Source organism: Rhopalosiphum padi, chromosome 2 (assembly GCF_020882245.1).
Source record: "Rhopalosiphum padi isolate XX-2018 chromosome 2, ASM2088224v1, whole genome shotgun sequence".
NCBI lineage: Eukaryota > Metazoa > Arthropoda > Insecta > Hemiptera > Aphididae > Rhopalosiphum > Rhopalosiphum padi.
This window is the reverse complement of record NC_083598.1, coordinates 61513522-61527827: the sequence shown is the minus strand read 5'-3', so window position 1 is coordinate 61527827 and position 14306 is coordinate 61513522. Positions and strand designations below refer to the sequence as shown.

The window sequence follows — 14306 nt, the reverse complement described above, 5'->3', positions numbered from 1 at the left end:
GTTAAATATATATTTTTAATATTTTGATTTTATCCCATAGAATTTTATAATAAAATTGACAAAAACTAAAATAAAATCTGATGATTCTGGTGGTTTAATAATTAATGTTATTATTTGTACTTATTCTTTAGTTTTTTTCTCATAAATTCAAGAAATAGGTATTTCATATTTATTATTTGAAAACAAATGTACATACTACTCATGTCTTATAGTTTTGTTTCATTCATTATTTGCGTACATTTTTTGGTTCATTGTCACCATGAATATTATTGTGACTACCATTGAATTTATTATCGTCCGACAAGCTATTATCTGACTCGATCATCTCACTAAAAGCATTATATTCTGCAACAACGTCTCCAACGGTCTCTGTTACAGGTGGTATCACTTCATCATCATAATAAGTCATCCATTTGTTTGTTCCGTACACTTCATCAATATTTTCAAAACTATCATAATTTGATGACTGCTTTGTTAACCGTGATAATGATTGTTTAGACAATTTTGATATCTTTGGTTCAACATTAAACTCCATGTTGTAAGTAAGTTGTTCATCATTGATTGTCCAAGACTCTTCACTCTCTTCTTGTAGAGTAGGAGTTGTAACTAAGGACTGGTCATTGATTGCCTGACTTGGTGTTGCCTTTGTGCACGATTGTTTTACTATAGGAGGGAACATTTTGCCTTTGCATTTATACATGATTATTTTCTCACTAATGTCTTGTTTCTGCTTTAATAATGTATCATATGTACGTTTAATGGTAGTAAGTTCTGTAGTGAATGATGATTCCAATGTTAAATTTTGAAGTTTTACCTGAGTATTAGAAAATAAATATTTACTGAAAGATATAAACATAATACTTACTAGAAATTTGTTGCCCAAACCAGTGTAAGATTATCTTGCATCAGGATAATAAAGTATAATAACTATAATGTTAGTGATATACTACAAACATTCAGATAGGTATTTTCACACCGATTTGTATCAACAAATTTCTAGTTATTCTTGGTTTCTTGATTATGTTAAAATTATAATGTTCTATGTAGAAGTATAACAGTAGGTAAACATTCATTTCAGAAAGTATTAATGTTAAGAAATATTTTTAATAATACTAATAATAAAATAATAAACTATAAACTAGTTTATAGATTTATGAATAAGGTTAACATTTGAATTAACTAGAAATCTTGGAACTACATTAAATGTAAATACCCTACTTATTAGAAAAAATATTAATTACATTAATTTTTTTTTGATCCATCAAACACTGTCGAATTTTATTTATGTTTCCACAAACATCTTTTAAGATTTTTATTTTGTAAGTATTCCATTTTAACAAATCAATTATTGACTCTGTTTGAGAGCTGATTTTATTCTGAAATAAAAACAGTTCCTGAAATAGTTTATATCTAAAACTGATGATCCTATATTATAATATTGTAATAGGTATAGATACTTCTAATAGTTTTATTTCTCGAAGGAAACATTCCTTTGTATCTTTGGCCTTTGACTTAGAGTTAATAATCATATAGTTGATTATAGTCATTTCCATTTCATCTAAAAAATTCCAATCTGTTTCAATTTTAAATTTTTTTATCATTTCATCTTTAATGGCTATTTTATAACTTTTTAGAATGTTTTCCATCTTGGTTATTTCTGTACGAAACTGTTTAGCAACTAATTTTTCATTTTTAAATGTATATACTATCTCTTTTTTTTCTTTTTTCAACTCTATTACTCTATTTGTCAGATCTTGCATAACATTTCCATATAATACGATACAACTTTTCAATAATTTAGCTTTAGTCATTTGAGATTTATTTAATACAATTGTGGTTTTAACATCATTTAGTTTCAATTGTTTTTTTACCTATAATTCAAATGAATATAAAAATCAATAAACGTGCCTTTATAAATAGGGAGTTAAATCAAATTATTATTATTAAAATCTATTAAAATTAACTACTGTACTAGCAGAACTTCAGTATATAAAATTATAAAATTGCATTTCTGAAAGAATAGTTATATAATAATAAACAACTAAAAAAAAATGTATTTATCGAATTATAAACAATATGCTATAGGTATATTTTAAAATCCATGATTTGAAATAATTGTATCTAATTTTATATTGAAGACAAAACAATCCAAATTACCATTATTTCTATTTATATAAAATTGTTTAATAAGCAAGAATAATGACACTTACAAGATTTAACATTATTCTGCTGGAATGTGTTGATACCATAACAATTAAATCAATGCATCATACCATAATATAATTAAATACATATCTAATAATTATTAACTATAATATAAAATATACCGCCAAATTAATCATTAATAGAATATAAATATTTATTTATGTTGATACTAAATTTCTATCCCTACTTTTAAGTTTTAGAGTAGCAAATCTACATTTAAGGTAAATATATAGCTAAAAAACAAATAATTATAATAAAATTCTTACTCGATATGCTTCTAGTTCATTTATGTTTTGTTTTAATTCATTTTCAATGGCATCAAATTCTTCATAAGTTAAACTTAAATGTGTATTAAGAACATCAATTTTTTTATTATTATCCTCTATGGTTTTTTCAATTTCATATCGTTTTGACCTCAATTCAAATGTAATATTTAATAATTTTGGATCACAACCTAATGGTAATACTTTTTCATCAAATACAGTTACTCGACTCATATCCGTGAATGATTCTGCACCTTCATTAATAAATTCCGAATCAGATTCGTCACTTCCTCCAGACGAAGAAGATGAAAGTGTATCTAAAAAATGAAAAGATATTTACCATCAAAACACATAATTAATATTTCATGAAAATTGATTACTTATGTAGATAATGTTTAGGGCAACTATAAGATAAATACAAATTATTAAATTAATAAAATGTATAATGATAGCATTACCTTCAGCGTCATCAGATTTGAGTTTAGGTATTTTCAATTTCTTTTTAAAAATTTTTTTAAAATATTTAGCAAACCCATCATTTCGAATTTCCATATCAAAAGTATGTTGAATATCTATTAACATATTTGACTTATTATGGATAATATCATTCAAATTTTTGATTTCTTCTTGAATATTTTGTATCTAGCAATAATAATAAATAAATAATTTCTAGTTAATTAATATTAATATTTAATTGGTAGAAGTTTATTAAATAAATACATTACTTGATTAACTTTATCATTTTGTAAACCTATATTAAGGCATACACTCTGTAAATATTTATCTTCAGCTAAATCAAAATCATTCAAAATAATCAATTCTTCTTCAAATGTTAAAGCCAATAAATCAAGAAATTTAATTCGAAGCTTAACATCTTTTCGCATTTTATCCAATTCCATTAGATCATCATCAAACATATTGATTTTTGTTAACATCGTTTCATGTAAACGCATATGTCTATATTTCAATTGTTCTTTTCTCATATTTTGCATGATGATTTCTAGATTAGTAAGCTCATCAAAAATTTCATTCTTATGCATAATATGACTTTTTTCAGGTTTTAAAATCAAATTTGTTGAATCCCAATGAACAATAGGTTCAAATGGATCAATCAAGCTAGGCTAAAAAATAATTAGATCAAAAATAATCAATTAGGTACCTACATAACAAAATTATATTTTACTTAACATGATAATATTTAAACTATATACCTAATAATATATATTAATACAATGATATAGGTACAACATGCAAAAATAAAATAAATATTAATACTGGATATTTATGGTTTATCGCTAAGAGCCTTCATGTTTTAAAGTAGGTGATACACATCATATTCAAAAATTCTATTATAAATGTTATGAATTAAATTTTCTGCTTATTATCTTTAGAACTTATAGGTAATGATAATAAATTTACTATAGTTGTATATTATTTCTTACATCGATAAATTCATCCAATACAACTTCAGGGAAATTTGATGCAGTCATTATTTCTGGATCATTCAATTCATTTTGTATCATACAAACATCAAACTTGAATTGCTTGTAATCATGTATTAAACTTATTTTACGTAGTCTAAGACCTAACACTTTTTCATTAAAAGTTGTTTTCAAATTGTAAGCCTATTACATAAATTCATATAATATGATATATAATTAAGTTATAATAAATTTACTTATTTTAAATATTTTGAATAATAGATAATTAACCTCTTTTTTAACATTAATGTATTGTTCAAATTTATCTTCCATTGTAACTATTTCATTTTCAGTCAGCTTGAAATCCGATCCTGTTTTTAAGTTCATATAGCCAATAGTATTCCAAGCATTATCTAGTAATACTTCTTCTTCAATAGTATTATTATCTGGCTTATTGTTATACATGTTTAGAATTTTAAGAATTTCTTGATTTTCAAAATTTCTTCTAGAAGCAAACCTATCTATGGCACTTTGAATTTTCTTCGGTAAAGAAGGATACTCTTCAAGTACATTTCGAAGAAATATTTCTGATTCAGATACATTATGAATCTGATTGTGAGCTCCTTTGTTTAATACCGTCGATCCACGTTTTCTACAAATACAATAATTAAATAATAGTATTAATATTTTATTGATATTATTTTATTAATTTTGTTTACAAAGTTAATTTAAAATTATACAGACCTTACACTGTTTGGAACTTTTATTTCCTCAAGTCTTAGCAGCATACACATTTATTTCATTTTCATTAAACATCTGATAATATTTTGAATATGATTATTAAAATTAACTACTTACGATTGTTTTGGAAATTTAAGTTTCTTAGATACAAATTCTTCTACCAAACTACTAAATAAATTATGACGCATTTCATGGTATAATGTTTTGACTACTACATTTCTCCTGTAAATATTTAATTTGAAAAATAAAAATAAAAAACAAAAATAATACCAGTATTAAAAAAAATCATATTAAATTAATTACACGTACAAAATTGCTTTAACTGCAAATGTATTAGTTATAATTGGATCAATGAAATAATTTTTTAAATATTTAAGACCTAATGAACTTTTTTCATAATCAAATGCTAGTTTCGAATGTAATTTATCCATTTCAGATCGTGCTTCTTCAATAAGTGAACTATTAATTCGCTCATCTAATTGAAAATAATCATCAGGTAATTGTAATGGTTCTGGTAATGACTTGTTGCTGACTATAACTTGTTTGAATTTATCTCTCAATTCATTTAATAAACAATTAGTCTTATCCTTTTCTTTATTAGATAAGTTTAAAGCTTTAAGATTTTCTTTATGAATCTTTCTCTCTTCCAAACTTAATTTTAGGTCTTCTTTATAAGTTAAAATGTTTTCTTCCTAATTTATAAATAAATATTTATAATATTATACAATATATATAGGCATATAGCCAATATAATATAGGTATAATATTGTATTATTATGTTATAGTATAATTACTTACAGCCAATACAGATGGCTGAGGAAATTTAGAAATTGAAGACATACACTTCTCAATGACCTTATTATTACATTGAAACATAAAACTAAAAATGTTTCCATCATCACCACAAGTGTATAACATGCAGTTATCATGACTGAAACACAACATATTTACTCTTCCTTTTATGTTATCGTGGATTGAATATTCAATATAGTCACCAAAATCTGATACATCTTTTACTTGAACATTTGTAAGGCGTATTCTACCATCAGCAAACCCCATTAAAATTGTTAATGGATCAGTCCCACTTGAAATCATAATGAAATATATATTATAACATAGAATGTTAGTTAATCACAAGATGAAAACGTTATGTGAAAATTAGCAAATGTTAATAATTAAATGAAAATGGACTCTTACAAAAAGTAAAAGGATTTTTTTTAAATATATTTAGACGGATTTAAAAAACATGTTACGTATAAAATATTATATAATATTACTATATGGTTTATAAATACACATATATATTACCTATGTAATATTGTCCTTACACTTATTGTGTATTATTCAATATTATACATTCATATTTCATAGCTTATAAGGATGTAAACATAAATTTGAAAAAAAAATACTAGTAAATGCAAAAGTGTAAAAACAATATGTGGTGATTTAAATTTCTCGTTGATTATGACACAATTAAAATAGATAGGTAAATTAAAATATTTTTATAAAAAAAGTACTTCCCTACCCGCTTCACCTCAAAAATCAAGCAAGTAGCTGTAACTTATAAGGAAGTATAAGTATAGAGTATAGAATATATTATCCAGTAATTAATTTTAGTAGGTACCTAAGGTTATACATAGTATATATCGGTAGTATATTATATACTTACAACATTGTAATCGCAGTTAGTGGAATATTATTTTTATACGGTATTATTATATGGGCATTAGTTACTGGTTTAGAAGTGTTAAAATCATATTCATATAAATAACCAGCATCATATCCATCAATCGACACCCATATACCTTTCTCGGATGGAGTATATATTGCAAACAATACGGAGTTCGGTAATGGTGGAATAAAGATTTTTGGCGGCTCTTCGCCTTCTTCAGAATCTTCAAAATCTAACATTTCATTAATTTCTAGATCGGGATTTTTTTCTCTGATATTTTTCAATTTCTCCATTTTTTTATTAATTTTCTCTTTTTTTTTGTACTCCAAATCAAAAAAATATTGTTGACGTTGTAATTCTGACTTAATACTCATAGTTTGTATTACACGTGATTCAAGTTTTAACAAAAATGATTCGGTAGTATACGACGGACGGTTTGCCGGAACTTTCACTTCTATAATATGTCCAGTACCGCAACTTATTAATACCATTTGTTTCTGAAATCAATTTAAACATTGAAAAAAACCACAAAATATAGTGATGATTAAAATGTAAACACGTAAAATATTTTTACTTCTGAATGGTTCCAATTAATAAACAAAAATCGGATTTAATTATTTAAAAATAAAAATAATAATTTTATGGGGTACCTAATATTATTATTTTCAGATGAATTCTCTAAAAAAAACATAAAACATAAATAAGCAATATAGTAAAAGGATATATAATATAATATATTGTTATACTTATATGTAACTTATATTGTTTTTAATATTTATTAACCTATTTAGCTATGTATTATTATAACTTATATGTATTAGGTATATTGATTATTGAATATTCTATGCAGAAAGTTAAAAATATGGGATATTAATAAACATTATTTAAATTACAGGCACTTTTTTAGAGAAATATAATTGAGGATATTTTTTGGGAGTTTTTATTTTGTTTACATTTTATAAGTGGACCTTTTTTGAAAATATTCTGTCATAATACTCTTTTAATACACATTTTAAGAATTATTTTTTATTTTTATATTAAAAATATGGTTTTTTTCTTCAATATACCTTAATAAATTTTTATATTTTTAAAATTTTGATTTTTCAGAACATTTTAAATTGATTGTTTTTACTGTTTTTAGATTTAAATGCATTAAATTCATAGCCCCAGTGATTACTATACATAGGCAAAAGCATACAAATAGTTTTTACTTCTGAAGGTTTCCAATGAATAAAAGTGACTTTTCCAGGTAATGGAAACATTCCAATAGGACTCAACTTGATAGGTTCAGTTTTTATTTTATAGACAAATATTGTGTTATCGTCACTTCCAGATATAAGAGTTTTTGTGCTAGGGTTTATGGACAAATGTCTGACAGCACTAGTATGAGGTTTTGAACTCTAAAAAAAAAACAATATTATTATTGTCAAATTATAATCAATTTATAAATATTTCTAAAAGTTTTAATGATCTAATAGTGTTATTTTAAGTTAATACTTATAACCATACTTATATACCTACTTGTATTTCCAATAATTCGCTAAGATTTAATATTTTTTCTTCAATACATTTTTTGAGAGGTACGGCAACTATTTTTAAAATTCCATTTTGAAATCCGATCACAAAGATATCTCCCGAACTAGCAATCTAAACAGATTATTAATTATTGAAATTTAATTTCAAAAATTATATTATAATATAATATACATGGGTGTCCGGGCGTAACTCGTCTATTTGACAAATTCAATAATAGTACAAATGCAATAATGTCAAACAGTCAACAGACAAGTTACACCATGTATATGATAATTTTTAGCCATGTTGTAGTTACATATTTAAGTGTATAACTTCTTGGTGAAAATAACAATTGTGATAAAACATGAAGTTCATAATGTTCATATACCTCCAGGGGTAACCAAATTGACGAAGTGATTGGTACTTTGAAATCGTGGGTGAATATCAACTTTTTGTTAGTGACATCGTGGATATGGATCCAACCGTCCAACGAAGTGGTAGCAATAAAATAACCGACAGGCGATGGTTGCAAAGAAGTTATTACACCACCGTGAAACTTTGCTAGCCGTCTAAGCGGTTTCGTGTTTGCGGCCATTTCGATATCAGCAAGCCATATTCCCCCATTACCATCCTAAAATTAAACGACAAAAACGATTAAAGTATATTAAACCAAAATCCTTACCATAAGTAGGTATCTACAAATATTATTATCATAATGTAATATAAAATAAATATATAAAAATACTTAATTATCTATCTATTAGACATCTATATTGCATAATATTACTTTCATTTCTCTAAGACACTAACATATAATTGCTATTCGTCGTTGTAGACCATATACAATCATAATTAATACTTAATAGTATGCCCGCACTATAGTAATATACTGTATAAAATTGCAGGTTCTAAGTAGTGGAATCAAACATATTTTTTAACTAAACATAAGAATTAATTTATTATTGAATAGATATTATTACATTTAAAACTGTAAATTCTCTATATTCTCGAGAATATGAGGAGACAATACTATCTGAAAGTAAATATTTATGATTAAATTAGGTATTTCGTTAAATTTTAAATGACCAAACTAGGTATATTACATTTTTTAGAAATTTCTAATTACATTTAAAACTGCTACATTGCCCTGTATGGACGTGGCCAATCGCCATAATAAATAAATCAATAAAAATTAAAATGCAATATTACAAACATTTAAGGGGATTCCATCCCGTGATTTTCTGTCTTTGTCTAATACACCCGTGATATAGTATTTTTGACATGTTTTTTGCCAAACATACCAATTGATCTAATGAAGCGATAAGAATTCTGAAAACAGATTTGAATTTGTTGTCAAAGACTTGGAATCGACTTTCTTACAGCTTTGATATTTTCCTCCAAATTCCTAAAAAAAATTATGTTAAAAAGAGTAATTAAAAATTGCCGTATATCAATTTTTGGAGAAGTTAAAATCAAAAAGTCAAAAATTCTGGGAAAGTCAATTTCAAGTAGATTCGACGACAAATTCAAATCTGTTTTTAGAATTCTTATTGCTTCATTGGATCAATTAGTATGATTGGCCAACTGGCAAAGGATCCGTCTAAAATCCTATGCCACGCGTGCGTTAGCCAAAAACAGAAAATCACGGTATCGAATCCCCTTAATTAATTAATACATACATACATAATACATTATACATACACACATACATACACATATACATTTACATCCATCCACCTAGCCTTATAATATATAATATATATACAATATACATATGATTTATAATTTGCATACAATTTTCAGCAGCATTAATTATACTTATACCTGAATGAAATAATCGTTCGATTTGTGGTCGCCTTCGTCAACCTTACACATACCCATGATTTTTGCGTTACCCACATTGTCTTGAACACTAATCGTAAACGAAGGTTCCATTTCCAGTACACGGTCATTTTCAGGCAGGTCGGCTGAGTCAACTGTATGATAATACCAAAATTTGATCGAACCGTCCATACTGATGCTCGTCAACAACTCATCATTTTCAGAGTACAAAAACATGATGATCGGCGCTGAATGACACGGTTTCCTAAATTTCCTCGTCACTTCGACATCGATGAATTCTTTGTCCCACACCAAAATATTACCCCGATCACATCCGGATATTACCTGTTAATTAATTAATATAATAGACATGTAATCATACTCGTTCATAAAATTATGTATAGCTAAATTTACATATTATAATAAATTAGTGGTTGATTTGTTGTAATAATTGGGACTTTTTCTTCTTTTTGTTTTTCACCCCATCATTCTAGAAAATGTCGTATGTTTTTATTGATATTATTATTTTAAAGTGAGTTATAGCTATGTAAAATATTACAACTTTAAAATGTTCATAACTCACTTTAAAATGATAATATCAATAAAAGCATATGATGTTTCCAAGATAATATTCTTAACTTTAAATTTGATGATAGGTAAATTTATTCTAATATTAATGCTAACATCATAAATTAATTTTGCTGATTAAAAATTTTCCCTATTGTATGTATGTAAGACAAAGACAACACAGCGGGTACAAATAGTCATCAACATACATAATTGAACTATCTCAATGTTATTTTCTCATTTTGTTTACAATTGATACCACTCCAAGTTCCAACACTATACCTATATAGAACTAATTTCTTTTTCTATATTCCGTTAGGAAATTTCCCTAGTCACTCCAGATACATCTATGATTTATCTTATAGGATTTTAATCTTAGCCAAACCCTAAAATTATTTTAATAGACTCTTACTAATGGATATGAAATATAGACAGCAAGTATAAACATGAGATTAATAATAATAGTTCTTATTTAACTCATTTAAAATACTTATATTTTAAACTTAGACATTTTTAACGTCTATAGGTACTCATTATTTTTGTACCAATATATATTATATTTATCAGGCAATTAATGGAGAGTGGGACGTGGAGACTTTTAAATACCCATCTAAAAAATATATGTTTTCCCCGCCTCAAAAAAATCAAAACTTCATAAAAGAACCAACTTTTGTTGGTAAAGGGAGAGGGGTTTTATCGGGGTAATCGGCCGTAATATTAATTCGTATTTTAGAATTCTGACTGAATGTATTTTAACACAAATACTAACATTAAAAAATCACACTATATATGTGTATACATAATAATATTTACTCTTATTTATTAAAGTGATTAAAAATATAAGACTGTATTTATTTTACTTTCTCATCGGGCATAGAGTAAATTCCAATGACGTTTGATACTTCCGTTTTTCCAAAACATCCAAGCTGGCCTTGAAGCTTTAATCCAGTAAATGTTTTTGCCATTTTCCAAAATTTTAAGTGTCCTAACCCCGCAGTTACCAAGTGATCGGATATAAAGTTCGAAAATCTACAAACGTACACATTCTGATTATGTGACTTAGTCCTCAAAACTATTTTCGATTTCTTCCAATCCCAAATTGTTAAAGTATTATCGGGTTCCCCCGCTTGTGAACACAAATATTCACCATTTTGGCTGAAATCAAAAATCGAATTTATATTATACTTTGAGCGGAGCAATAAATTGATTGGCATTACAATAAATTGTGTTTTATTTATATAAAAAAAAAATTATCGCCTTTTAGGGCAATTTTACTAAGTACTTAAATGTTCAATATTGAGAGTGTTTTATGTTAGCAATAAGCAAATTGGAGGCGTAACATGATTGCGCACTTTTTACCTTTTTATACTTGAGAAAAAACAACACGATTGCACATCTTTTACCTTTTTTCTTTGAGTAAAAGTAAACACAAATATTTAATTCGAAAATTTTACCAACGTTAATATTTTAATTATAACGTAATATGTATACCAAAAAAAACATATATTATTTTATATATATATATAACAAAAAATAAGTTCTAACTAATAAGTTTCTAACTTTTTAGCACAAAAACGTAGTTCTAGGTTAGGTTACAATTATATACCTATCATCTGATGCCACTTTTCTACTAATTTTATGGGCAACTGAACCTACAACAGAAGCAAGGACAACCAATGGGTCAGAATTTTTCCATAGCCACTATAACGCTCAGTTTTATACATCTCATCCATATACTTACCAAGTTATACATATTTTATTGGATATTCAAAGCGAATCTTATTTAAAAATATATAGGTAATATAAAACAACAAAATATTAAAATGATTCGTAAAAAGCAAGAAGAAAATATTGCATTTAAAATAAATACTCGAGAAAATATAAAAAAATAACAAGATATCTTTAAATAATTATTTGCTAATATTAGGACCATGTTTTTGTGCTAAAAAGTTATAAGAACTTAATTTCTGTTAGGTATATATATATATATTTTTTTACGCGTAACTAATACTTAATAAATTACTGTGATGTAAGTATTATTTTTATTTTTATATTTTTTGACTACGTATTACGTTATTATTAATGTAGGTAAATTTTTTAAATTTATATTTATTTAATATTTGTGTTTGCTCAAAGAAAAAAGGTAAAAGGTGCGCAATCGTGTTACACCACCGGCAAATTGGATGTAGTTAATACCTTGCGCAGTAATCAAGTGTAAAAATATCACAGTAATATTTTTCAATCGGCAAAAAAAAATTAATGAAAACAAGAATTATTACGCAAACTTATTTTTTAATAAAATCGATTTTGTTTTTTATATGTAATTTAAAAATAAATTACTGTAAATAAAGACTTGACATTTTTACAAAATATATTATAGCCTTATTAGCATTTACTACTTAGATAAAATGTTGAAAATATAAGTAATATTATAAGGCTTACATCAATTAAAAGTTATTGAAAATACAGTCATAATTTTTTTTATAGGAGTTTAAACTGTTGAAAATCCAAATGTTTACGAAATTAATCAAAATCATGAAAATTTGCAAATTATTTTGTAGATAAATATGCATAACAGTTTTATATTAAGACCTAATGTTTAAAAAGATTAAAACATTCTAAGATTTCTTATAAGTTTAGTTCATTACTGAAGTTAAAAAAAAGTTTAGCATAAAGAACACATATATTTCTATAAAAATATAGATTATTTCTATAAGAATATATTTCTTTATGAATGATGGAAGTTCAAATTTTGACAACATTAGGTATTCAAACAAAAATATCAATTATATTTTTCACGGAGACTTGAAACTTTTACGTATATTGCTATATATTTACTAAATACAGTGATATTTTCAAAACATTTAGATTAATTTTAATATAATAAAGTATACTTAGTATTTAGTAATGATTGTCTGACAAGGCCGTTTATATTCAGAGTAATTTTTCATTAGGTAAATTAAAATAACACTTCCGTATTATTGTTACCTACAAAATGACCAAGTATACCGTAACCATATCACTCACTTGATAACTACTATACTAAATTTGTATACTTATTATATTGAATTATTAAGTAGTTAAATTATACTTTTAATTCATATCATGATACATTTATACCTATAAGATAACCAATTGTTTTGTTGTTTGGCACTGCCTTTGAGAACACTAATTATTTCAAATGTTGGCCATTCGTACACAATAATCAGTGGATTAGAACAATTTTCTCCTACCGCAATGTGGCTCAAAACTGGATTTTTCTAATTTAACAAAAATTATTTATTATTAATTATTGACAAATACTCTAAACATTCAATAAGCTTACAGCTATATATCCTATTCCTCCATCGCCGGCACATTTTCTAAAATTAAATTTCCCTTCATTGATGTCAAACATAATTATATAACTACCTGCTGCATACACAACTGTATGCTTGTCTGCTGCACATATATTGAACATTTTAGAACAACAATCATATCCAAAAGAATGACTTAGATATAGAGCTTAAGGATTTTTAACCTCTGTATTAGACATTAGTGTCACTGGACATACATAATTCAGTTTCTGTGACCACTCAAAAGATTTACTTATATTTAATAAAATAATAATATAAATATCAATTAAATTAAACTACATTATTATTTATTTATATGTAATATCATCTATCATACCTAATTATTAGCCTAACCTCTTGATTATAGATATCTTATGTTTTATAAAAAATATATATATAATTATTAATTACTAATTAAGTATATACTGAAACAACAATTACATATTAAAATGTATATGTGTAAAATATTATTTTAATCTAATAAAGGATACTGAAGGTTTAATATATTTTCATTGATTGTACATCTTATACTTTTAATTGGTTTGGATATGAAATCACCACTTTTCAACAAATGATTGTCATTTTTTTGATTATTATTGACTGTCTCTTCAGTGATGTGTTCACCATATTCTTCATAGCGGAACATTTTGTAAAAGTTAAATTAAAGAAGAATTTGCTTTTAAATGCAGCAAAGATATTGAATAAAATAACAACAACAGTAAGTTCTGTTGCCTAGCGAACAATCTAGTATGAGTAAATATTAAGT

At 25.4% G+C, this 14306-nt stretch overlaps 1 protein-coding gene across 1 annotated transcript; it reads right to left on the bottom strand.

Annotated features, from left to right (window-relative positions):
* Nucleotides 1-94: 94 nt before the first annotated feature.
* LOC132919870 (cilia- and flagella-associated protein 44-like) lies at nt 95-13748 on the bottom strand. Its single transcript, XM_060981768.1, has 20 exons — nt 13531-13748; nt 13326-13465; nt 11066-11360; nt 9642-9983; nt 8206-8448; nt 7824-7949; nt 7514-7702; nt 6300-6799; nt 5429-5714; nt 4940-5322; nt 4748-4852; nt 4634-4666; nt 4181-4541; nt 3911-4093; nt 3194-3589; nt 2927-3110; nt 2472-2785; nt 1458-1871; nt 1242-1376; nt 95-814 (listed from the first exon to the last, which is right to left on the bottom strand). The coding sequence occupies exons 1-20, from the start codon at nt 13663-13665 to the stop codon at nt 227-229; spliced, it is 5352 nt and encodes a 1783-aa protein (XP_060837751.1). The 5' UTR covers nt 13666-13748; the 3' UTR covers nt 95-226.
* Nucleotides 13749-14306: the final 558 nt, after the last annotated feature.

Coding starts and splice junctions, on each gene's coding strand:
- LOC132919870 (XM_060981768.1), bottom strand. CDS start 13,665: ATGTTCAATATATGTGCAGCAGACAAGCATACAGTTGTGTATGCAGCA. Junction 7,950..8,205: donor CAATTTGGTTACCCCTGGAG/GTATATGAACAT, acceptor TAATCTGTTTAG/ATTGCTAGTTCGGGAGATAT. Junction 3,590..3,910: donor TATTGGATGAATTTATCGAT/GTAAGAAATAAT, acceptor ATTATTTTTTAG/CCTAGCTTGATTGATCCATT.